The sequence below is a fragment of the Lepisosteus platostomus genome, chromosome 3, assembly GCF_059453375.1.
Source record: "Lepisosteus platostomus isolate fLepPlt1 chromosome 3, fLepPlt1.hap1, whole genome shotgun sequence".
Lineage (NCBI taxonomy): Eukaryota > Metazoa > Chordata > Actinopteri > Semionotiformes > Lepisosteidae > Lepisosteus > Lepisosteus platostomus.
Genome location: NC_142613.1, coordinates 8,050,826 through 8,077,720, shown reverse-complemented (window position 1 = coordinate 8,077,720; position 26,895 = coordinate 8,050,826). Strand labels below are relative to the sequence as shown.

General features: G+C 37.8%; 1 protein-coding gene across 1 annotated transcript in view; it reads right to left on the bottom strand.

Annotated features, from left to right (window-relative positions):
* Window positions 1-26,895, bottom strand: part of unc5db (unc-5 netrin receptor Db) — a 244,701-nt gene that overhangs the window by 5,758 nt on the left and 212,048 nt on the right. Inside the window, exons 12-16 of the mRNA XM_088624196.1 lie at window positions 16,640-16,811; window positions 10,256-10,483; window positions 6,377-6,526; window positions 4,353-4,517; window positions 3,199-3,377 (exon numbers count right to left, since the gene is read on the bottom strand). Coding sequence (XP_088480322.1) covers window positions 3,199-3,377; window positions 4,353-4,517; window positions 6,377-6,526; window positions 10,256-10,483; window positions 16,640-16,811 — 894 coding nt within the window. The remainder of the gene's footprint in view (window positions 1-3,198; window positions 3,378-4,352; window positions 4,518-6,376; window positions 6,527-10,255; window positions 10,484-16,639; window positions 16,812-26,895) is intronic.

Sequence of the window (26,895 nt, the reverse complement as noted above, 5' to 3'; positions counted from 1 at the left end):
GATTTTTACATCTCATAGAAACTATTGCAGATACAGCAGTAGGAACTGGAATGTCCTCAATATTTCTTCATATCTATGCAGTATATTTAAGAGGGCAGCTCAGAAAAAGGCTAACTGAGCGTTTAGAGTGTTTTGAAACATGGTACAGTACTGTAAGTCAAGGTATAACATTTAGACTGGGTGTTCTTCAACAGTTTTTGTTTACTAGCAGTCGACTCAACCTTTTATCAGTCAGGCATTGTGAACAGAAAAATCCCTATAACTCGCTGCTAGGTAAGAGTCCTACAAAATGAAAGTGATATATTGTTAACCTGTTGGTGACAGCAAAATGTAACATGATTGTCGGTGTACAGAGAACTGTAAGGAACTAAAAACTAACTCTGTTTTAATTCCTAACAGGCCTTGTTCTGTGCTGTTGAAACTGATCACCAAGCTGCCTGCCCATTCTAGTGATCTATTGCTTTTATGCTCGGCATTAAGAATAGACTTACCTAGACCTGTCTCGCATTAATATAGCCCCCTTCACAAGCTCTGTTTCTGAGTAACTGTATGTTTGCAAAAAAAAGAGACCCTGTTTATTTTATTGTTCAGTTTATTTTCCTAAAAAGATTTCCCAGTGTAGAAAAGAAATATATTTTCTGTGAAGTTCTTTGACTAATTTAATCAAGTGTTGTAGTTCACGTAAGTGTCCAGCAGAGGGCAATGTAACCTTGCATTAAAACAAGTTTTATTATTCAACCGCAGGAGTGCTTCCTCTTGATCCTCCTTGCAACTGAATTTGGCGAAATAAAAACCGTAGACACTCAAATTTTTTACATTTGGTTACATAAAAAACGTATATTTCCCTGCAGATTTTGCTGCTGGAGTGCAACCAGAATTGCATTCAAAACGTTAAAAATTATGGTCTTTCCCTCCCTAAATGTGTAAAGAATAGAATTTCTTACCGCATTAAGCAAATATTAATTGTGGAGTTTTTTCATCGCTAAAAAATGAATTTTTCCTTTTAATATACATGACACATTGAAAGATCAGATATCCAAAACATTAACACATGATTTTTTTTCATACTTGAAAAGGTGTGGTTTGTTCCTGCTCATTTTAAAAGGAATATGTTTTTCCCTTGGGTGCTCATTTGTACCTACACCCTCATGAGTGTCTCTAACAGCAATTAATCCTCTGAGATGTATTGTGCATCTTACAGCCCATCTACAGTTTTGCAGGTGTTTTACAAAAACAGGAGGGATTATAGTTGTACTACAAGCGGCACTGTTTCCGTCCCGCTGGCTTTTCCTCTGATTTTTAATCCCCCTTAAACCCAACAACCCAAAGCAAGAAAAAAAAAGTATTTGGTCACTTGTCAGCACTGGGAAGCTGAGAGATAAATCGCTTCTGGTTTCCGCAACGCAACCCCCCCACCCTCGATCTATAATTAAATCTACATCGTATCTGACAGTATCTGAAAATGATACCCGAGATAAACCTGTGATGGAGAGCGACCATCAGCAATACCGCAAGTACAATATGATGCAAGATAACCGAGCGAAGACGGACGCAGGAGTAAATTACCGCTGGCAGTCTGAAATGGATTCCACGTGCACCAGACTACCACAGCTCTCCCTTGCTCCACACTTCTGGCAGTGGCAAAGCCTCCAGAGGACATGTGGCACAATGAGCCAAGGCTCCCAGAGACATAATCACCTCCTTCTGCCTTCTCTGGGAACACAGCCCAGTGGCGGCGAGCTGGGACTCCCAGGGGGTACAACTTTCACAGCTGTGGCACTGACTCATATTTTATGATGACCCTTTCTTCTCTCTCCCTGCTTCTGTTATCACACGCTTCTGTTGTTTTACAGCCCGGCTCAAATCCACTCATTCAGGTCCACGAGGTATTACGGCTTGCATTTCACCTCTCCTCTCAGTTCCACATTAAAGCTATCAAGTTATTGGAAACCATCAAGAACATATTATCAATGTAGCCCTGAAGGACTGCAGACATTCTCTCTCTCCTCTGAGCTTGTTAACGAGTGCGTAGCTCTTTGTTCAGTTCCCTTCTCAATGGTATTCCCCTTTAAAAACCCTCTATCTTGCAAGTACTTTGAAACTGAACAATAAGAACGGCCGGTCTACTATATCTGTCCATCCATTTTCGAAACGCTCCTTCCAATTCAGAGCCTATGCCTGCAAGCAATGGGCGCAAGGCAGAGTACGCCCTGGTTGGGACCCCAGTCCATATGGGGCGGAGCGGTGGCTCTGTGGCTAAGGATCTGCGCCTGTGACTGGAAGGTTGCCGGTTCAAATCCCGCGGCCGGCAGAGGAATCCTACTCCGTTGGGCCCCTGAGCAAGGCCCTTAACCCCAACTGCTCCAGGGGCGCTGTACAATGGCTGACCCTGCACTCTGACCCCAAGCTTCTCTCCCTGTCTGTGTGTCTGTGTCTCATGGAGAAAAGCTGGGGTATGCGAAAAGACGAATTCCTAATGCAAGAAATTGTACGGGGCTAATAAAGAAACATTACATTACATTCAAAGGCACACCCACTCAGACCAGGGCCAGTTTTCCCAGAAGCCATGTAAGGTGCAAACATGTTTTTGGACTGTGGGCGGAAACTGCAGCATCCAAAGAAAACCTATGCAAGCACAGGGAGAACATACAGACTCCATGCAGACATTCGCAGGTCTGGAACTGAATCCAGGATTAGTGTCCTGCGAGGCAGTATTGCACCACCATTTTTTAACATTGAAACCCTGTTCAGAAACATCAATGGATAAACAGCGGATCGTGTGCATTTTTTCAGTTTATCACAGTTCAAGGGGGGTGATCACCTACAGTTGTGAAATAGCGAGCACTGGAGGTACGGTACATGAAATCAACAGAACAAAGACATTTGTTTGTTGAGAGGATGCGAACTCAAGGATTTCAAGGCAAAAAAAACCAACAAAAACCAAGCACCTTCTTTACTAAATACATCCAGGCCATTAAATTAAATGCTGACCAAATATCTTTTTACTGAATCTGACAAACAGTAAGCAAATTGCAGGAGGCCCTTGACAAAGAACTTGCCTGACAACAAAGAGGCAAAAAAAAAAGAATGAATAAAGCAAGTTGACTTGATTTAGCAATTAGTTACATATGTGGAACCCCTGGCTCGGAGTTTATGGAGCCGTACTTGTGAGAATCTCACACGTTTTTCCACTCTTACCTCTCAATGTGAAGCTTCTGTGCTAAAAGCTGCCAGTCTTTGCCCTTTGCATTAGTAGTGTCAAAAGTGGCACAGATCCTTTGCCGGATGGAGAAGGGGATTTTGAAGGCTTTTGGGCCAGTCTGAGAGGTCACAGTACAGTCCGCTTGTGTGAAGAATGGAACGGTTTCCTTTTCACTCTATGAAACAAGATGAATAGAGGTTAATAGCGAGTGAATGGATTCCCAGGTTAAGCTGTGTGCAGGGCAGTAATGCCCTGGTTGTTGCTGGCTTCATCACATACTGGTGGGACTGCAACTTGAGATAGCACTGACATGTTCACCAACGTGTACAAACACCTGTACAAATAAACAGAACAGGCACGAGGGAAAATTACACAAGGAGGGAAAGACCTGAAAGATCATCCACACACTTTTTTTTATCTTCAGGCACATCTACAATCATAGTTAAAATATAGGTGAGAGTACAGAACATATCACTCAGCCATGCTGTTGAAGCAGATACCCTTGTTTCTTTCACGAAACAGCTGGACGAGATCCTTAGATCAATTAACTACTAATTACCAAATGGGCTAGATGGGCCAAGTAACCTTCTTTTGCTTGTAGCCTTTCAAATGTTCTATACTTTCCTAGAAAAAAAGACTGACTTCCAATTAAAAAAGATAGCAGAGAGATTTTTGCCTTAAATCACTTGTTATTAAACCTTTACAGAATTGACAGCATTATGTTTTATCTTGAACGCTTCTTTCGGCTTTTCCCTGTACCTACAGAAAACCAGACCAGGTAATTACTCAACAGTCCACCAAAAATTACTCTTTTCTCTCACTCTCCAAAAGAATAGCACACACAATTTATACATGTTAGTACTGTAAATGTTTTTCCTTATTAAGCATAAATGCTTTTTCGCACAAATTCCTTGTGATTTCATTATGCTGCATCAACAATACCTAAACAGGCATCCGATTTCTTGGTCACATTGTATTGAAAGTATTGATGATTTAAAAATAAATGTTAAAAACATCAAATATGTGCAAATAAGCATATCCCTTTTTGTGAATTGACAGAGAGCATGGGTACTTGTGTAGAACTGGACTCCACGAGGCCCAAGGGTGTGAATTTAGATCTGCTTTCCCCCGTCCCCAGGAGTCGACTAACCTCAACGACAGATGTGTAGACCTGGAGGATCTGCTCATGACCTTTGACCTGTCGCACGCTAATCTTGCAGGACAGCTGGGTAGTGGCTGGACTATATCTCTCCAGAGAGAAGGCACAGTGCAGGGGTTGCTGGTTGCTGCACCACACTTGAGAAAAAGGGAACTCCTGGGGAGAACAACAGCAACATTAAGGTTGTTTAACGATTTTTTGAGCCTGCTGGCTTACTTAGCCTTTGGGATTTTACCCAAAGCTCCTTTTCCTATAAAATGACAAGGATAGAAATTAAACTCATTTATCAAATACTAGATACTTTTATCTAAAACAACTGTGAAGTGAATATATCAACACCTGCCATAGCAAGAGCCAGCTACAATAGCACCTGTTTTTTTTAAACATGTCAGAATATCACTATTATAAGTCAGGGGCAGAACAAGAACTTCAACCAGGAATTGTCTGTCAATAGTTTACAAATTATTTATTTATAGGAATAGGAAATTTATGGGAACCTAGGAGATAGAAATGGTTTCTGGGGGTGAAATGGGTGAAAATAAAAGAGACACATAAAAGAACAGTCGCCATCAATTTGCATTTTTTTTTATTTGGGTCCATATATTATGTGACTGCTTTTCTTTCTGCTTAAATTGTTTTCCATAGCAATTACACATTCCCTGCTGAACTGCTAATTACCAGGAGGAGGAAATTAATGTGCCATTTTTCCAACTGGTATAGCATCAGAGTGCAGTGCCTTAAGATAGACTTGATCTAACAGCAAGGACAAAACCACCAAGAGCAAAATAGAACAGACTCAAACTGTTCTTACAGCCTGCCTTTGGGCATCACCTTTGGCAAAGGGCTACTATTCAAACTATATAGTACTCTGAAGTATATTCAGAAGTAATGTGGGGAATCCATAGAATTTCACTATCTGGGATATATTTTAAAGGAGGCAGGGGTATTTTATTTTATTATGTGGCACTGGTCATGCACGTCTCCAAGTGTGGTAAAAGATTACTTAGCTTAAGTGACACCACACTGAGCAATAGGAAATGAAAACAAAAAGAAAGGGGAATGTATACCATACTTATGTAAGACTTCAAAATGATAAGAATACACTCATCTTTAGATATACAGTATGAGCACAAATGGTTCTAAAATTTCTGTTCTTAGGCAAAAACTCTTAAAATGGATACTAAATTCCCATTAAAATACACGTAAAAGTCTCTTCCCCCCAAGTGCTTGTAACTAGACATAAACCAGCTGGGTTTATGTGTTTTTCTGATATATTTGAATAGTTTGGCACCATAAATTGCTAAGTATAAGTTACAATAAGTAGAATTTAAAAACACTTCTTGTTTTATGCAAACTCAAATGTCTCAATGTATTAAGAAGCAGTTATGAGGAAAAATAAAATTAGTGTATGAACAATGAATATAACATGAACTAATCAAAATCTCTTACTTAACAAAATTGTTTATTATGTTAGTTAATTAATCTTGGGCAAAGATAGAAAACAAAACATAGCTGTAAAAATAAGCTAGAGCATCAAGTTGCCTGGTGATACTGATTGAATCATTGCATCAAATGTTCAAATTAATAAATACATATAATTATTTTACACTCTATGCTTTCAAAATGTTATTTTACACCATAACAAGTGTAATGCCTATACAGTTTCTGTTCAGATAGTTAAGATTATATCATCAGCAGAGAGGAGAGAAAGATAATAATGGAAGAATGAGCTACACACTTGGAGCTCGTATTAGCTTTGGAAGTTAACTTGTTTAGCAAAAATAGGTCTGTATTAGTATTGCTTGTTTTAGTGGGCACTCATGAGTAATGTGCTTCCTTAACGAGGGATGAGAGTATTTGCAGATGGTCCTTCTCATGCTGAAGGTTTATGGAGTAGAAACACAGGAGAGCTTCAAAAGGTCCCTTGTCCTGTGAACAAGAGCAGTTTACTACCTACTATGTGAGCTCTAAAAGCGTGGCGCTGTGTTTTTTATAGAAGAGCTGCCTATCCATACCTGACAAGTGGTGAAGGGCTTGATGTTCCACAAAAACTGTGGGACGTCCTGGATAGACACCTGGAGGCTGAAGGTGTTAGCTTTGAACAGCAGTGTCTTGGGCTCTTCCACTAGTTGTCCGCCTCGACTCTTTTCGGCAGCAGCTACCTCCTAAATACAAGCCAAAATCAGAGAGAATGCCCATTGGTAATGATAGACACAAAGAGAGAGGAAATTTAGCACTGATGCTGTCTGGAGCTTTTTTTCCTCGATCAAGAAAGGAAAGCAACAAGTAAAAAAAAAAACATTTAAAGTGTGGCAATTTGAGGGAAGGGTTTAAAAGATTCAAGATTTCATTTATCACCAGCCTAGGAACTTAAAGGACAGGAGAGAACAACCAATGCCACAGCTTAAATAATGGCTGGTGCTCAAACATGGTTTGTTGCATGAAGCCACACAACATTCAAATAAGGACAACTTCATTTGCATTGGCAAAAAGCCTTTTTTTCATCTACATTTCAATTGGCAGATGTTGCACAGCAGAGTCACTTTAGTGATCCCTGGAGTACTGCCATCTATGAAGAGTGATGAGTGTCCCAGCCATTCTGAGCTGGCAGGATCCCTTTGTATTTAAAAAATTAACAAATGAGAAGCAGCAACACAAAGAGATGCAACATGGGGGACTGTGAAATGGAAAAACATGTTGGAAAAAAGATGAGCTATCTTTGCACATTAACACTTGTCATGGCTCATTTAGTAAGGCTATCCCAGCTCCCTCTTTGATACAAAGCTGGCATTAATGACCCTTGTCACTTTGATGAAAGTTCTCTTTTTTATCAAGCCAAGCGTTTCCAAGCTAAAACCATTGCTATATTACACGTCAGAATTTTTTCTTGCAGCCCAAAACTTTGTTCAGGGTTTCTCAGCAGGGATCAGGTTAAGGAAAGGCATTAAAGGGAGAGAGAAACCACTGTAGTTCAGATAAAAAGCAAGGGTAACCTTGACTGCTGATTCTGGATATAATCTTTGCTGATAGCAGCGGTGATGAAAAAAAAAACACAATGTCCGTCAACATTATACAATCAGCGTGAGGCCTGATCCACTTCAAAACAAAGTAGGAACAAAGCAAGAATAGTAACATCCAAAAGGAAATATAGCAAAGGACAGTAGTGACAGGGACTTTGGGAGGGGGTCTAGATGAAGCCCTGGCTTTTTTTCGTGACAACTGAAGAGTTCTAAAGGGAACCCCTGCTGCTGACTACTGCAAAAAAAGACCTTCAAACTCAGTGCTGTTCAGGCAGCATGGTACTGTTAATTTGTATTACCTTCTGGGAAAAAGCTGTTTTCACAGCCCTGTAATGCACTCAGATCTGTAATAGGAGACCCGGTAAAAAGCTGTAGTTGAAATTTGGTTCATTGCAGTATTTCAGTCTGGGTAAACATTTGTGGGTAAAGGTAAGCTTATTTGAAAAATAGTACAAATTATTTGCCCTACCCAAATTGATGTAATGGTGACACAGGCATTGAGTCTGTTACAGTTACTTCCAAAGTGTTTAGCCTACAAACAGATTGTGTGCATTCTTTTCTCTGCCATTATTGTCTATACAGTACAGTACTAGTTGTCTCTCGAGGTGAAATGAATAGATCTTTCATCATATAGATTTCTCTTCTGAACTCTCAGGAGCTTTTGAAGCATTTTATTTCCAGGTCCTTGGTTTACTGACATGTCAATATTTGTTAAAGAAAAAAGGGATGGAGGAAAACAGAAATAAATACACACTGGGCAAGGAATCAAGTCCAGCAGTTGATGGTTCCACATGACAGGAACGTTTCCTCTTTAAAACGTGAAAGAACACAAATCATCATGAAAAAACAAAATGAAACTGGTAAGTCAATATATTCTCTCCATTTTTTTTCTCATATTACATGACAGTAATCACTGATGTGGAAACTGCCATTCTAATCCAATGGTACACAACCACAGAAGAGAAGAGAAGACCTTGAAAAGCTGGTGGAGCTGTAATAGTATAATGGATGATTCTTTCTTGCTGTACCTGCACTAAGAACAGACAAAGGACATGTGCTTTCTACTCAATACCTTACACTTATCTACCAAAAGGCACACATTAGATTAACATCTTTTATAATATGTATTATACCAATACAATTAAGTGTAGCAGGACATAGATTCATGGTAGAAACATTGAAATATGAGTCAATGGTTTCAGTCTTTATTATCCTTCAGTCAGAAAAAATTCTAGCGATATGCATCTGTACAAAGAGAGTAACACTGTCTTTCTCTGTTTATGAAGAGCACCACATGTTCCTATTTTTAAAAAGACTGGAGGTAAAAAGCCTTGTTATTTTATATTTAACTCCTGGCTGTGACACCAGTAAATCTTGTGCAATGCAGCAGGCAGAGCTGCCACAAGATGTCTTGCACATTAGCTCTGTTTGAGATACTAGCTGTATAAATCAGGCTGTACACTATCAGTAGGGTTCCAGGCTGTCTATTATTGTTACTTTTATACTCTAATAAAACTGGCCAGCTTCTTGACCTTGTGTTAATTGTCATCAACCAGCACAAAAACACACAACAACAATCTTTTCAAGTTGCAGATGCCTAACTTGTGTTGGCACCGTAATTTTGGAGTTCTATTAGTCATTCTTAATGGAATATTAAAATGCTCTTAATTAATATCCAGTCATTCATTATTAGAAAACCATTGATTCCTGGTGTTGCACAGACCAGGGCCTGTCCAAGAATTCCAGTCCATCAAGGGCAATCACAGAGCATATCTTTGTAAGACGGAAGTAAACTATAAGAACCCAGAGAAAACCTATATGAATGGAAGGACCAGGCAAACTCCATACAGAATTTCCGAACTGAACCCAAGACCCCACAGGTGTGAGGCTGCAGTGCTGTTTTAATATTGGAAAAAAAGGAAAATATTTGCATTTTTTATTGATTGATATTTTAATTAAAACTTTCTCATCTTCTATTTTAATTAAATAGTTTGGATATCTAGATCACCTGCTGAGACATATTCATTGGGAAGCTGGTAGAAAACTCCAGTGGCTTCCTGTAATTTAAAAAATTAGATTTCCCTCATCCAGCATAGCTAACCTCCTCAAGCCAAGCTCTGTATGAATATTTAAACACCTGTTTCATTCCACATTCACCCATACGGTCACTGCTGTCACAATTTCTCCCAGAATGGTGGTATGTGTTTGTAGAAGAAGATATAATACTATTCTGTCAACTTCTGTCAACTTTTCCTTTGTAAATGTCCCATATTTTTACACATTACAATGGTTCTACTGCGGGTTTGCTTTGGAATCCCCTGTTTTTAAGATTCCTTCGCAGTGTTATATAGTAGTATAGCAGTGTACGTTCTTATGTACGGTGATATGATGACTGTTTCTAAGGAATGCCGGGACCATAGAAAATCACAGTACATCTACAGCAAAACCATGGTGAAAATATTAAGGTGAATTTACTAAGGTAAAAAGTGCTAGATCAATGGGTCAGCACTTCAGAAGAGTTATCTGTGTTTTATCATCAAAAAGAAAAGTGAAAAAGAAGCTGTGACTTGATCAGAGCTTGAGTAAAAAACAGGAACGCTAAAAATCTTTGCATTAAGTTGCTTAATTATTCATTGGTCAACAAAAGTGTAGCCCTTTTCAACACAAGTGAAATGTTTTTCCTTCTGTTTCTGCCATTATTACTAATAGCAACACTGGTGTAAGGAGCCCTGTCCATTCCATCCAAGCTATTTTAGATAAGAAAGTATGGCAATGCAGTTTAAACTAGAAAAGTAGTAGTTGGACTTTAGTGTTTCTAGTCTGTGCAATCTTAGGACTCCCATCAACTCTTTCCCATCTCTGAGTTGCTCTTACTTGGAAGGCATGAGGGGTGTCATCCACACAGTAGACCCGGAGGCTGTAGTCCATTGAGTTGCTAGACATGCTTCCAAAAGCTGCCAGCTTCAGCCTCTTCACAGCTGAGTCTGTGAGTGGTTCCCCCACCAGAGCATATGTGCCAGGCTGGTCCAGCAACAGGTGGCAGCTATGGGAGTCCATGAGGCAGTAACAGGACGTTGTCTCGTCTTCCACTGACATCACTTCCTGCAGAATGATACAGAGCATTGAAACTAAAGTGTGCAAATGACATCTTATGACACGTCTGTAAGTATTTACAGCCTCAATATTAATACATTATGCATAAAGAGGTTTGAACCTGGTAGTGATTGACATCTACTAATGAGTAGCTCCATCATGCAATAAAGAGGCAAATTAATCAAATATAAACACACTGCAAATACATTATTCAGCAATAATACCTGGTTTGTCATGCATTTGTAAGATGTATTTAGGAGTCTAAATATAAGCATAACTTAACTAGTTTTGCGAAAATGCTTTGACTTGCTTGTTACGGATTTCTCTGTGCTTGGAAGACATTTTTTTCCTTGACAGATACAGGAAGGAGATAAAGCTTTCTCTTGCTACTGATCAGACTGGACATTTTCTTCTGTTTCATTTTTCATGGGATGCATTGAAGCAACTGGTGTGTAAATATCGATTATAGAACACCTTGTTGCACTGTATACATTAAGTCAGACAACAAGTCAGAAAACACTTTTCATTCCCTTTTGCAATGGGTCTAAGAGGCATCTATACAGAGGAGAAAAAAAGTATAGTCTTTTTATTGCTAATCTCATCCATCTGTTTCTTGAAAGAAGCCAAGGTATCGGCTTCAACAATATGACTAGGTAGCTTGATTCAGGCCACCATGCAACTTATACAGTATCTATAATTTGCTGAGATGTAGCTAATATTGGATTATACATTATAACTTCCATCGCAGTTTTTCCCCAAAACACATTGTGTTAATTTAAGGCATTTTTATTGTATATTATAATTACATATTATAAATAAATTATTGTTACAATATTCAAAGAAATACTAGAATATTAAATTTTAGTATGTATAAAATGTATTTTGCTTGTTGTATCTACTTGTCTTTTTAATTATGTTCTATTTGCCTATTTGTTTTTTTTTGTATTAATAGATATGTTTCTGCATGCAAGACATAGGATAAATTATATAGCATGGTACCAACAGAACTAGTTGCAAAAGTGTTCAGATTAAGTCTGGGAGGAATGAATGGAGGGCTGAAAGTCAATAATATGCAAAACTCAGTTACATAATTTAAAACGGCAATGACAGATTTAGTATGCAAATCATTAGCAGAACAGACAGAGAGATTTATATTCTGTACTTCTGTACTTATTCAACCACAGCACAGTTTACATGAAATAACAAAGCACAAACACTTAAATGCTAAACCTGAGAAAAAAGCAACACATTTGTTACTTCCATTTTTTTCGCAAATGTCAGTTTAAAAAATCACCCCATGTTCCCATCTATTACCTGTCTTGGAGTGCTCATTATTTCTCCAGGAGTTAATGTAGGTTTATCATATGAATGATGCTCAACCAACTATCATTTTAGTCACTCTTGTAAATGACTCATGCTTGAAATATCTTTTTTTCTTTTTCCTGCAGAAATAACTAGTGGTACAAATGTCAAAAACACCACAGTGGTATGGATTTAAGCACATGTTTCTGACACTAAATTAAATGTTACCTGGATTCCAATAGGAAAGTACTTAAAAATGGCACTATCTCCATAATGAGCAAATTCATTCCAAATACCATCTTCGACTAAATGATATTCACAACAAATCAGATGAATCTAGAAACTTAAATGGTAAACTGAAGTCATAAACCGAAAGGTGATTAACACGGAATACTCCAGAGTTTCTCCATTAAAAATAAAGAAAGCAGATTTTTGAATATATTGATATATTCTGGAGACCTCACAGATGTATGGAGAAAAGAACATTTCAAGATCCAGACAAAAATCTACACTAAGAACCTCCATTGCCTCTTCACAGCTGGCGTAAGTCCATGTAATATAAATGGGCTATCACTCTTCAGGCTTTAACAAATATAATTATCTACCACAGGACCCGAACTGGAGCTGAAATGGTTGAACTGAAATGATGGAGGCCAAAGAGGATGATAGCTGAGCCTGGAGTTAAAAAGCCCCTTGCTACGCTGCAGGTATTCAGAATATGAAACAGAGAAAGGATAAGAAGGAAAAGGCGAATGAACTTCTTTTTGACCTGTTCTGAAGACTGTCAAAAATAATAAAGCAGAAATTTACCCACTGAGAACTTATTGTGACTTATCAGAAAAGCTTCTTGCGTAGTGTATAGTCGGGTTACAGGCACACGATGACTGCTGTGGATCATGAAGTACAGTATGTGTCCCTCCTATATGCAAAATGCTTTGGGATCCTTTGGGATGACAAACCTTATATAAATGCAATTAACTATTGTAATTTTAGAGGTATTGGTCTGCCTAATACCACTCCTAAATCTAAATTAAGGGATTAATAAAATTAATATAGACAAATTAAGATCACAGTGTTAAAATTTATATTTTTTTCCTCTCTTAAGGTTTTCTTGTGGAAACCTTTAAAAAGAAAAGCTGAGCTAGTGCATGTGTTTGAATGTGTTTTCTTCCACAAGCATTTAAACTATAAGTTGGATTGTCTGGTGCTGAAGGTGTACCTTTTTTGGGCTGTTGAATTGGAAGGACTGACTTTTCTTACTGTTTTACCTTTTCACTCGCACAGAACCACGTCTTGGGGAAAAAAAGAGGATTGGATATCTGTAGTTTTCTTTGCCTGCGGATTCTTTTTTGTTCTACAGTGCTAACAGGGGATTGGAAGGTATTTCTTTTACCTCGTTTTGTTTGTTTTGGGGAAAATGCAGCCACTGTGACTGGCAGTTAAAATGGAGAAATGTTTGAATTGCTTGGATGTGTAGCTGAATGCTCGAGGAATAAAAAATTCACTGTTTCATGGGTGTCAAAAATTTTACCGATATTATGCATAGATAATGAGGTTTGATCAGAGTCTATAAAGTTCACTGTTACTAGCCAGATGTGAAGATTCCGGCTTGGGGTAGTGTAGTTCAGGACATTTAAATATGAAACAAACACCAACTACAATGGTTCTGTAATGTCCAGGTGGTATCCTAGTCTTATTTTAAAGATATTAAATATGAAAGATTAAAAAATATATATAATAAAAAGTATTCTGGTGAGGTTCATTGTTAGAAGGGAGATGATGTTTGTTGATGTGAAATATACTGTATAGTGCCAACTCTTCTAATTTGGACAATGTCCTGGCAAATGATTGCATCTCCAGCACATGGTCATAAACACTTTATGACTAATTAAAATTTTATTGAAAAAAAACTGAATGGCAAAATTATTTTAGTTTTCCAACAGCCAATTACATATTTTTCACATCTCTGCAAGGTGTCTTTGAACCCCCTGGACCACCCACAGGACAGACCAAGGGAGTATTTGCAGTTTCCTCCTCCGCACTCACCTTTGAGTTATTCATCTTTTAACATGTCCCAGGCTATGCAGCCCTCTTACCTGGAGGTTCAGGAGGATAGAATCGCTTGCCTGCAAGAGCCTAGCAGGCTGCAGAGGCCACTGTCTCACTGAGATCTAAGCAAGTCCTGGTCAACTGTTCCATTCCTACCTTCAGTGGTTCTCAGACAGTTGTGTGCCAGTGCTTGAGGAATCCCACATGTACATTAGCCAGCTCGAACCCATGACCATGCAGCTCATCCTGTGCTGGGGTGAGTGCCCCTACATATTGAGCCACCTGGGAGCCCCTTCTATTAAAAGTTTATTATTAAAAGGCAGCCCTAGCGCCTTTTGATCTTGTTCCACAAACTTGCTTTTGACAAGTTAAACTTCACTCTGTTCATACATTTGTTGAATCTCATTATCTTTCTTCAGCTGTGGCTCTAATTTCACCAATTCTCCACATCTGATATGAAACATTAGTATTCCTCTTCATATTACCTCTCCTCATTAGTTATTATTGCTTTCCACCTGTTTTTAGACAATGCTTGATATGAGGAAACACAGTCTCTAATATCTTCATTTTCCATCTGCACAATAGTTCTAATTTGTGCCATAAGCACATTTTCATAATCCTCGGAAAGAGATGCAGGTCAAATGTGTTATATGTTCTTTCTTTTTACATGGTTAGGATCATAAAGGATCAGGCAGATGGATGATTAGCAGCAGAGAAAATAACCACTTCAATCAGTGGCAATTTTCAAAACACATTTGATAATGTGGCTTCTGGCATCCTCCATGCAGATATCAGTAACAATTCTAACACAAGCCTGATCCATTCCAGCTTTTATATAACCCAACCTTGCAGACTTGCTCAAATGAAAAAGATGATAAAAAGTTCTTGACCAACCTCTGTCACCTTACTGTTTCAACCAGGACTTCTATTTTAGCACAAGATTAAAAAAGACAACATCCACAAAAATTTAAAATGTTGCAGTAAAATCAATCAAACCAAATCAGATAATTTTATAAACCTGTCAGTATAAACAAGCATTTCATAGATGTAAAGGACAGGCATTGTATAAAGTACTGTATCATTCAGGTATGAATATACCTGAATTTTTATTCAATACCATGTCTTTGGTATTTAGACAATAAAAACTTAAGGAGATGTCTGGGTTGTTGCAAAAAAAAAACTCCCAGTGGGAATTCATTGGGACAATGACCTTACTTTCATTTTAGACCTTTCAGACAAACATTAACTCATCCTTCCAAAGGTAAGATCAATCAATCACTGAACACAATGTTACTTTAGCTTATAGGTTTCTAATTGTCCTGCATTGGAAAGCTCTCTAATTGGAATGTCTGCTAAAATGGACATGGTTTGGAAGAATTCATTTAAAACAACATCTTCCCTGATTGCCTTGTGTCGCACTATATTTTGCCAGGTCCCTCCAAACAATCTGGATCAATAGTTCTATTGAATGATGGGTTTACTTGTTCGGCCTCCCTATCTCTTGCTGTTTGTGACCTATGGGCTATTAGACAGAGTAATTGTTTTTCCGCAAGCAGTGTGTTCCCTGCAAACTCACTTGAGCCCCTTCCCAACCATCACATCACACCTGCTTTGGATCAATCTGCCCCAAGATATTGGCCCAGCGAGCTCCTTGTAGCCCTTCTCACAGCAACAGCTAATAACACTTATACTCTCTCTTCTTTCTCTCTTTTTAACTATATTTACTTGGAAATATATTTAGTTTTCTCAATTCCATCTCCGCCTTTTGGCAGGCATTCCTACAGAATGGAGAATATGATCTCCTGAAATCACTCCCTTGAGAGAGGAAGAATTAGAAATGATGGCTGCTGTCCATCCTATGGTTTCAGTTTTTAGATGGATATTCTAAGCCCTCAAAAAGCCTGGGTCTGTAAATGTCTGAAATGTTATGTGGTTAACAAAGCACTTTAGATTATTACCTTCTTCATTCTTTGGCAGCACCCAGAACATTGTAAACTCACAGCTGCGTATATGGTTGTATAGTAATCCTTTTCCTAAGAGGTTTTGTTCATATGAGATGTAGTATTTCCTACCTGTTTTTCATTTAACAATCAGATTTTCACTCTTAGAAACTGGGCTTTCATAAAACACTGCCGATATTCTTCTTTTCGTGTATCTCCTCGAATGAGGAATTTACTTTTTATTCTATTGCATTTGAATTTTAGAATTTTTTTAGAATAAAGGCTTGCGTGTATTAAGTGCATACAGTAGATGACAAGACCTAATGTTTTTGCATTTGTTAAAACTGAAATGATGTAACTACTGTACCGTAAATTAGCAGGAGTGTTAATTGTTTTCCTACCTACTGTTAATGCATCAGCTAATGACTTTAAGCAAGTTATTTGAATAATTAACCAGGAATGTCATTGTTTTCATACTTTGGTACTGTTCGGTGCTGTATTAAGGTGAAGTGTGAGTGTTTTAGGGAACATTTTTTAGTTCTAGAACCAACTGGAGATTATAACACAGGTATAATGGAGGTAACACAAGTAGTAGAAATCTCATTTTCATTATATGAGTTTTCCCGAGCTGTTTTTTGAGAAAGGAAGTAAACTCATATAATGAAGGATTACAGTACTTGCAAACTGCTTTGAATAAAAGTGTCAGACAAATAATTATGACATTGTACAACAGCATAGCATACAAGGAAAAAACAGCAAAACATAAGTTCCAAAAGCCAAGGGATATTCTAATGTACACGTTTGCTTATAATGAGAAGCACACAAAAGTTGGCAGAGGCTGTAGAATGAAAGAAGACAAAGTTTAGTTTCTTACCTCCCACTTATCATCTTGCGTCTGCCTCTTGAGACGAATGTTCCAGTGTTCCATATTCACCTCTGCACAGTGGGCTATCGTCATGGCAACTGGGCAGGACAAGGAAAGGCCTGGTGGCCCATAGGTCACTTCAGGGCCTAAAAGTATCTCACAGCTGTCGTCTGACTGCACACTGACAACACAAACATTAGAAAAGTTAGCCTTCAGGTATTTTGTTTCAGATTGGAGCTGGGAGCGTGTTCGGACAAATAAGAATGGAAAAAATGAAAGGAAAACCTCGATTAAAGTGATACTGAAACTTGTTTTATAATAATAATAATAATAATATTTCTTTATTAGCCCTATACAATTTCTTGCATTAGGAATGCGTCTTTTCGCATACCCCAGCTTTTTCTCCAGGGAGACACAGACACAGAGACAGGGAGAGAAGCTTGGGGTCAGAGCGCAGGGTCTGCCATTGTACGGCGCCCCTGGAGCAGTTGGGGTTAAGGGCCTTGCTCAGGGGCCCAACGGAGTAGGATTCCTCTGCCGGCCGCGGGATTTGAACCGGCAACCTTCCGGTCACAGGCGCAGATCCTTAGCCACAGAGCCACCGCTCCGCCCAGCAAGTCAGTAAAGAGAATTTGGTCACTGGCTGGTAGTTAGGACTTGCGATGCAAATTTCAAAGGAACTCCTCTGGGAATTAGGTGTTGGCTTTCTGGTTTTAATTAAATATGAGATTTTTTTATTGAACAAACAGTCACTTCAAGACTTGAATCTTAACTGTTTTAAGCCAGGGGACAAGCAAACGAACCAGACTATGATGAAAAGCTGCCTTCTAAGATTGTCAGAAAATGTAGCTGGCTACCAGACTTAGCAGGCTCAATATTAAACTTATAGGATAGGAAAGTAGATAGGTTTCTAAAATACAGGTAATTTCAACTGGATTCTGGATTCAAATAAATAATTTTCATATTAGAAAACAAGAACAAATAAAAATGATAATCTTAATCTTAAGAATAATACCCATGATGAATCTGGTCCAAGGATCCAAGTCACAAACACACACAGAGAGAACCTTTTTAAAGCTTTTTTGATGAATATATTGACAAGCTGAAAGCCTGAGTACCTGGAACCTAAGTACATGCTCTGATTGACAGCATTCTATAACTCTAAGTGAAGTTATAAGGAGAGTCAGCAGTGGCATTTACAGACTGATAACATTTTCAAATAGAGCAACAGCAGGAGACTGCCAAGAATAGACTCGAAGAGACTTTCTGATGGAGCATATTCTGAAGAAAAGATATAAGATCACAAAGAAGTCAAGCATAAAATTAGTGCGGATAAACAATTCTGAAAAAGTAATCTCAATTAACTGCACTTGTGTTTCAGCAAAGGAAATAGACAAAGCTGCATACTATATACAAGTGGATTTGTAACCATCACTATCAAGATAATTGTCTGTTAGAGTTTATTTTGTCAATTGAATAATATGGCAAAATTAAAAAGCACTTATAGAGGCCTTTTATTCTTTTAAAGAATACACTATTTCAGAATCAATCATTTCACCTAAAACAGAGCTCTTTTTAAAGAGAAAACAGCATAAAAATGATTAATCCAGCAAACATATCTTGCAGCTCAAGACTGAAATTACATTTCAGTGCTATCTTTTAAAGATTGAAGATCTTTTCAAGATTGTTTTATGTTTGTTTTTTAATCTTATTTACAGAATCATTTCAAGCCCAAGGGGACAAACCACAGAATTGCCACTGATAAGGTGTGCTGTTCCAGCGCTTATGTACTAAGGAATCAGTTCTTGTTGTTTTTTTTCCTTGCATATTTATTAACTAGTAATCTACCTGTTTTGCCTTTCATTTGCTCTTATCACCATTTAGCTTTGGTACACTCATCTGGAGATGGAAAGAAGGAAATCAATAAAAAAAAACAACCAGGTTTTAAAAGGAACGTTTCTTTCGAATATGTCTTTGAAAGAAGACTACAGCTGTTTGGCTTCAGCAATCCTGTTAATTATAACATGAATGAAGAAATAATAAAATATTTCTTCAAAACAAAATCAGGTTCACCTGTAAATATGATTGTGCTCATTAGGCCTTACACGTAAAAAATGCAACCTATTTGTTTTGGAGCACAGTTATTAAAGATTTAGTCATTCTCCGGTACTGATTACTGCATTCAACCTGAAACTCTCACCTAGCTTGAAAAGATTTGCTTTACTTGGCTTGTGTCCAAGAAAACACTCTTTATTCCTAATTCAGAGTAAACATACAGTACCTGCCTCGCTGTGACCTCTATTATGTCGATAATACAAAAATGCTCACCAAAAATATCAGACATGCATGATTAAAAATATTTTATTTAAGAAAAAGGTTATACTGTAGGTCCCAAGATACCAAACAAAGGAAAATACAGGAATAATTTTATTAAACAATATTCATATTTCAAAGTGGTTATGTTACCAGCTTCTCCTAAAAAAATGTTTCCTTACTTATTTTATACCCAAATATTTGATGTATTTGATGAGTTATTTCCAAGTTCCAGCAAAAAAAAAACTTCTAAAAACATTTTTCTAGCCTGACTGTGCTGAAAAAGATGTTAAAGAAAAGGAGAAAAAGGGACGGTGTTACCAGTAACTCTTTTGCATAGACTTTGCAAGAGCTTCACCATATGAACCTGCTTCATCAGCTGGCTTTTTTAAGCTCTGAGAATGTTTTCAGAAGCTACCGTGACTCCAGCGTTTTTCCTCCCATAATTCATTTGCTCGAAACACGAATGTCAGAATGCACATCAATGTTAAGAACCTAAGATGCCACAATCTCCTTTTTGAAGCTTCTTGGTTTGTTATACTGTAATTGTATTCCTTTGAATGATAAAACTGAGACCCTAAACTTTAAATGAGAGGCTCTGCAGAATGTCTTGTGTACAGTTTTCCCAGCAGTTTGCTTTCATTAAATAAATTAACACTATGATTAATATTGAGAAACAGAAAATCTGACAACATGCATCCGTATGATCAGCTGACGAACGTATCTTCACTGAGAAATACAGTCAACCCCCTATGTTAAAAAGTGAATTATGTTAAAAATGCTCCAGCATGTTACCACCTCCACACCCTTCCCCCTCTTTTTATAGAGAATGGGCTTGAATAACTTATCATTCAAATAAATTAGCTCTCAGAGCATTGACATAAATGTGCCAAAATGTATCACAAGTACAAGTCAAAGTATGAAATGTCTACCAGCACAGATGTCATGTCATATAATTTAAAAATTTCCATTTTTAAGCCTGTGAATTTCCATCAAAGACTCTAATGCAGTGACACTGGAATGACAGCACCTGTTGTGCTGCTTTGTTGAAAAGACACCGTATTAATACTTTCTACTGACAATCGTGGACAGACAGTAGCATATTCACAACTCTTTAAACAGCTCTTTAAGTCACCAGCCTCTGGACTGAATAGCTGGCATACACTGTCCTCGCCAGTTTTTTCTTTCAACTACAAGATATAGGAGGGCAAATTACAGAGCAGTATATGCATTAAAAAGCAGGAATCCGTTATTAGAATGCACATGAGTAATTTATTGACAGTTTACGCATGGCAAAGCATGTTTACATTTATCATATTGTTCTGGCCTATGGCCTTGTGCATTGGAGCTTGTAGCTGCACCTGTACTGGCTGTGAATGTGATAACTGAAGTATGTGACTGAAATAGCTAAATGAATGCCAGAGGGTTGTGGAGGTGGCATTCAAGGACAGTGACACACTATAAAGTAAGGGCATGGATGGAGTGAGACCACAAAAAGAGAAAATACAGTATAAGCACTCATGGGTTATATCAATAATGATTATGTACTTGATTTACAGTATAAGTCTGTAGTCTAAGGCGCTGGAATACATCAGTTTCCAAGCGTCTCATTTCTCAACAGAAATTTTAATTTGTTTCCCTTGAAATGATACTGGCTGGAGGTTAGTCACAATCTCAAATGGCTGATAAAATCCTAACACAGACTGGTGAACCAGTTCTAGTTCAATAGCTGTGAGCTGCGCAGTGGTGACTCATGTCATTATGTGTCAGAAGTGCCCATCACAGGAAATTCAAAGACACTCTTGAGCTGTGGATGCTCTTTGCCCACATCAATCTGCAGAAATGATCTCTGGAAAGCAGCTTGTGATGACAGCACCTCTCTTAAGCCAGGTAGGAAGCTTTGGCAAGATGTCATTTTGACAAAATGTCAACCAAACTAATTCATCCCAGAGTGCTGTAAGTCCTAAGCACTTCCAATTGATGATTAGGCAGTCACTCTGTATCTAATTCTAAAGAATTTCCTTGGTCCTTTCTAGTTGTGATCTAACTAAAAAGAGATTCAAGCGGAGCTGGTATTTCTTTAAGAAATACCTTTTCCCTTTCTCTCTTCCCCTCTCTCCAATTCTTTTTTTCTCTCTATTGTGCGAATGGGCCTCTACTTCAGTTGATGTAATACTTCAAACCTATCTTTGCTGTTGTGACCTTTAGCTACAGCACATACAAGGCTCAGGCGGTTGAATGAAGGCCTATTTTTTCCACATACTGTACATTCTAGAAAAACTGAAAATAACTGAAAACATAAACATAGCCCCCAGCAATCATAGCTAGGTCAATACCCCCCTCACCTTGTTGCTTTATTTGTATCTTCACAGGATAAAGATGTAAACCAGCCCCTTCCTCCACCAAACAAATGCCCATCCCTTTTCTGTTTGGGTATATAATTACAGACACCTGCAGTTCCTTACAGCTGCACTTACTGTAACCCCCAGTCAGCGCACACAATTTTTAATTAATCTTAAGATGAGTACAGAAACAAAGAAAGTTAAAACAAAGTCTAATAAAATTTCAGTATGTCCTAACTAATGCTTTTGGTTTGCCTTTATATTGTAAATTTTAAATACTAATAAAACTAATAAAAGAATCCTGGTGTGAAGAGATGACATTGTTGCTCATTGAAAAAAGGTTGAAAAGAAATACAAAAAGCTTTCTTTGTTTACATTGGCAAATGTTCACCTCCTTCTCAGACTTACATATTTCAACTCTTGACATAATTATGAATTTATCAATCCTGCCTCAATAACTCTGTACAAGCTTGACTGAGTGAAGGTTAAATCTTAACAGGGCATCTATTTATATGTTTAATTACATCTATTGCATCTAAATAGGATAGTATGTGCAATAAAAATACTATGTGAGCAAGAAAAAAGACCTTAAGCTACATAAAACCCTAGAAGAGTGAACCTGTACTTACTAATAGTTCTGTAAAAAGTAGATGTAATGTATTCTGATGAGTTACTAGACTATTGGATACCTGCGGTCTAACACATACAGACTTTAAAACCTTGTAAGTGTTTCTTAGTTCATTATACACATTGCAGTTTGGAGTACATAGCAATATTAAAATGAAGAAAATAAAACATGTAATGGAAATTGCATTCTTTCATTCAGAAATTATATCTAAATAGAAAAGGGGAAACTAAAGGTTTAATAGAAATGGAAGATTTTCTTATCACTCATAGGACAAAATGGAGAGCAATTTGTGAGGTCTGGGAAATGGGCAAAATCAATGTTATGGTACAACATTAAAAACAAAAGCTCTAAAATATGCAGAACTGAAGTAAAAATAAACACCAATTTTGTTTGTAATATAAACAGGCAGCAGCTAATAAGATTACATGTGCAGTTAAAACATGATTAATCAGTGATATACTGTAACTTGTTATAAAGGACTATAAAGGTTATAAAGTGGAAAAACCCAGTACTCTCAGCAGAATTAGTCTCTGATTTCAAAATTAATCAGAATTAGTCTCTGATTTCAAGCACGTTTTGTGGTGACGCACACAAGCGAGTGTCTATTTGTGAGGTGTGTTTTCCAAAAGAACTTTATTCACTTTCATTTCAAACATACTTTGGTTGCAAACCTGACCTCTAAGAATTGGATTCTAATATTTAAGCAGGCTGATATTTGATCAAATATGTTACAGCTTTAGGTCCACAGCTCTTCCCTCTTCTTTCACTGGTTTGCTAAAAATCATTTGAATTATTTCTTTATGGCTGAGCTGACAAAGCAGTTTTGGAAAGGAAATACCCATAAAGAAGGGATGGATAGCAAGCACTAGCAATATGAAAAAACTAGTAATATTTTTTACAGGTCTTTTTTTTATTCTGAAAGTGATAGATCTCAAAGTAAATAAGGTAGGCCCACTCAAAGGCAGAGGTCAAAGGAATCCAAATGAAAAGCTATTCAAAATTAATTGGAATCAGAAGATTCTCTTATGGATAACATTGCCAAATTGCCCTTTTTATTTCTATTTTAGCTATTTTTATTTCCAAATCAGCTGCTACACTAGAATAAGAAGTGAGAAATAATACTTATATTTGGATAGCATGCTGCCTGCAAGATATTTCTTCCAGACACATCTGTTGACATGCCCAGTAGATGCTTGTTAGAGTTGCATAGGCTGATGTGTTGTTTTGACTTCTTTTTTCAGTTTTGTTTCTAACATTGGACAAACCCATACAATGCAGTGGGTGGGGATATATTTTGTTTTAAGATGACAAGTTCCACTCTCACTGTCCATGTGAAAAAGGAAGAACTAATTTGGTTTTCAATACTGCATCTCATTTATAAAAATTTAACCCACTGCAATAGTAGCATTAAGGTATTCCAGGTTATATTTCAAATGGATACCAGCTAAAGCCAGCTAAAGCTGTTATGCAGACATTTCTGAAAATCGCACATTCATCAATATACAAGCACACAAGTGACAATTGTGCAACAGGGCTCACAGTTTAAAATACATTTGTGGAGCTGATAAGTCTACTTTGGACACTCAAGAAAATTCAAATCTCCAATTTTGGGCAGCTGGTAACTGCTTGTAAAGCAGGCGTTCGTATCCTTTCTGCATTGCTGTAGGGTTTACACTGTAAGTCTTGAAATCAGCAGAAGCTGAAGAACTGGAAAAATCTGCACCAGCTAAATCAGCAGTTAGTTCAATTAGTTTCAGAGCTGTTCTGGAATGAAAACCTGTAGAATTGTGACCCTCCAGCGCTTGCTTTGGGAACCCCATGTGTAAAGGGTTCCACACTTTTCTGGGGGTTTGGTACTAAGATATACTGTATGGCAGAGGCAGCAATTCAGATCCAATTCAGATCTCAGATGTTCAAGGTGGTGTTGTTCACTGGATCAATTAGCCCACTTCCAGTCAGTCACTGAGGTTACTGTGATGTCCAGAGAACAAACCTATGAACCTATGCATTATACCATTGTGTTGATGAGCTGCACAGATCTGGTGTTCAGAGGTGTATTTGAGATGGCAGCTTCAAACCCGAGGTGTGATTATACCATGGCAAGTGCATGACTTCTGAAGACAAGCTGCTTCTGAAGATTTCGCTAAGAGCATCATGTGTGACAAGCCTCAAGTTAGCCAATACACAAATTGGATGGCAGCCAGTGAGAAGGTTCCCAGGCAGAAAAGCTCACCAAGTTAGAGTCTGAATGACTGGGAGTTCAAGATTTTAAAGCTGGCAGGAGGTCAACAACAATGCTGATTAATGCATCAATGGATCCTGTCATCTCTTCCATTCTCAAAGTGCTTTAGGATGGAACACGTTTACCTCTCTCCAAGCCCTGACTCAGTGATTGCCCCATATGCTAATTTTCCATCTTTTACAAATGCATTATTCAAAGTAGTCCAGTGCTAACTCAACCCCCTGAGGTGAGAAGGTAGAGTAAGTGGCATCTTACACTCTTCTGGAGACAGTGGCACTTAAGACACTCATATATACATCTGTTGTAATCTTTAATTTATCTTCCTTCCATTAATCCCTCCTTGTGCTCTCGCTGGAATACTTTCGTAGCTCTGCAGCCAGCTTATATTTTGGAACAGTTTGCTTTAAAGCCAGGTTCATTGGTGCTCCTTCTAACATGTGCAGTTTCTCTCTATCTGGTACTCAACAAGCATTTGCATTCACACACAACGGGTACAATGACTTCAGTGGAAAGGGTAGATGAAGGACTTTAATCACTTCCATTGACCAAATTAAAGTTAAAAAAATAATGGGGGGGCTTCACTCTTTAAAATTATGGAGTACTGGACCATGAGCTGAAAAATAAAGTATTTGAAGAATTTCTAGTTGTAAAGTGAAACTTTCATTATTCTTCTATTTTTAATCTATGTATTCAGACTCTCTGCAATATAACTCCACATTTTCCAGGAAGACTATTTTTAAAAGCAAGTTCTGTGATTGTTGAGCACGTTTCCTGAAACTGACATCTCCCTGTAGCTAAATTTAATGTAATGATTTTCTTTTCCTTTAAAAGTTTCCCTGTCTAGGGTATTGCATTTTTGTTTTAGTTTTGCACTTAAATTACAATTGACACTATCTAATCAAAACCAAACATCACTTTTTAAAAACTCAATGCTCTGTAATCACTGGTCATTAAATCAATACCTAACAGTGCTCACATTTATTCTAGAGCTATTGTCATTTCAATGCCTTGTAGTTTACATCTGGAAGTGCTGCATGGAAAAAAAGGAACAATCTTGTAACACTGATTTCACTGAAGCCTAAAATGATGTTGACATTTGTTAGGAAGAATGTTCTGACGCCAGGCTAGTACTTGAGGAGTTTGATGATTTGAAGATGACTTTGGGTTCTTGGTGTTCGGGTCTAGTGTCAGCCAGAGGGAGAGAAAGATTTTCCTCTGTCAGTATCAAATTCCTTATTAAATCCCAGAGGGAAACAGCTGTCTTTGCTGCTATGGACAAACCAGAGTGCACTACAAGCTGAAGTGTAATGCACAGCAATAATATGCAATGAAATGCTTTTGTTCCTCAAAAGAAATGTCAATAAAGTAGGATTTGTAACACGTCACAGGATCCTAAGACTTTCAATTTGCTCTCCTTCTCTCCTGCTGACAAACGGTCCATTGCCCCATGATTCCATTGAACAAATGTGTTTTGTTTATTTTGGGTCTGTGTTGCAGAAAGATGTTTTATTACTTTATTAGAGTCCACTCAGCAAAAAAATGCATAACAGAACAATGTATTTGGAATTTATTTTATGGAAAACATTTAGTGATAATGAAAACCAATTATGAAATGGTAGCTAACAGTTTTTACAGACTTTATTAGAGGATTGAGAAAATCTTAACCATGGCAAATTTGGAATAGCAAAGATGTGCGGATTAAGTGTTATATAGGACAGCCTTTCTCTGTCACAGGCAGACTCTGACTGACAGCATTCAAGTTTACAAGCATTGTGGCTACTCAATCTTTCGTGTTGGGAATAAATAGCTCTAACCTTATCGGGCAGAAACAGCTGTAAAAATAACGCTCGGTAAGATAGGACAACACAGAAACTGTCTATTTTTGAAGCATTTGTAATACTTTGCTGCATGTACAGTATGTATAGTACACATGGATAGCTGGACGTATTGTGATGAGCTTACATACACAGTACCCTACAAACGTATTCAGACCCAAGCACAGTTTTCACACTTTGTTGCTTTAAGTCATACCAGTTTGAAGTAACAATCAAAGTGTGGGATACTTCAAAGATGTGGCAAAAGATTTTGTGGTCACACAAGACAAAATTGGAACTTTTTGGTCTACAGGCAAAGCGTTATATCTGATGCAAACCTAACACAGTGCATCACTCAGTCCACACCATCCCTAATGTCAAGAATGGAGGTAGTCGTATTGTTGTATGTTACTGTTCTGCTTCTCAGCAGCAGGGAATGGAAAGCTATTCAAAATAAATGGGAGTACACATGGACCAATATACTGGCAAATCTTAGAAAAAACCTGCTTTGGACCTAAAACTGGGCCACAAATTCACCTTTCAGCAGGACAATGATCACAAGGCCACATGGTCACAAGGAGAGGAGAGTAAGATTACATGGAGAGGCGTAGGAGTAAGAAACTGAATGCACTTGAATGATCCAGTCTTGAATCCTATTGATAATCTGTGGGAAGGCTTGAAAACTGTTGTCCATAAGCAATTTCAAGCACCCTGACAGAGCTTGAGCAAATGTGTCACAAAGAATGGGCAAAAATTGCACCAGGCTGCTACTGAGTTCACTTTAGTGAATGTACCATGCCTGGGAGGAATATGGTGATGAAGACTTTACCTTCAACAAACACTTAATCCACAGAACCGGTATAGGTTTTAACTTTCTATATCTGAAAATCTCACTCATCATTACATTACTGTATTTACTGGGTAAT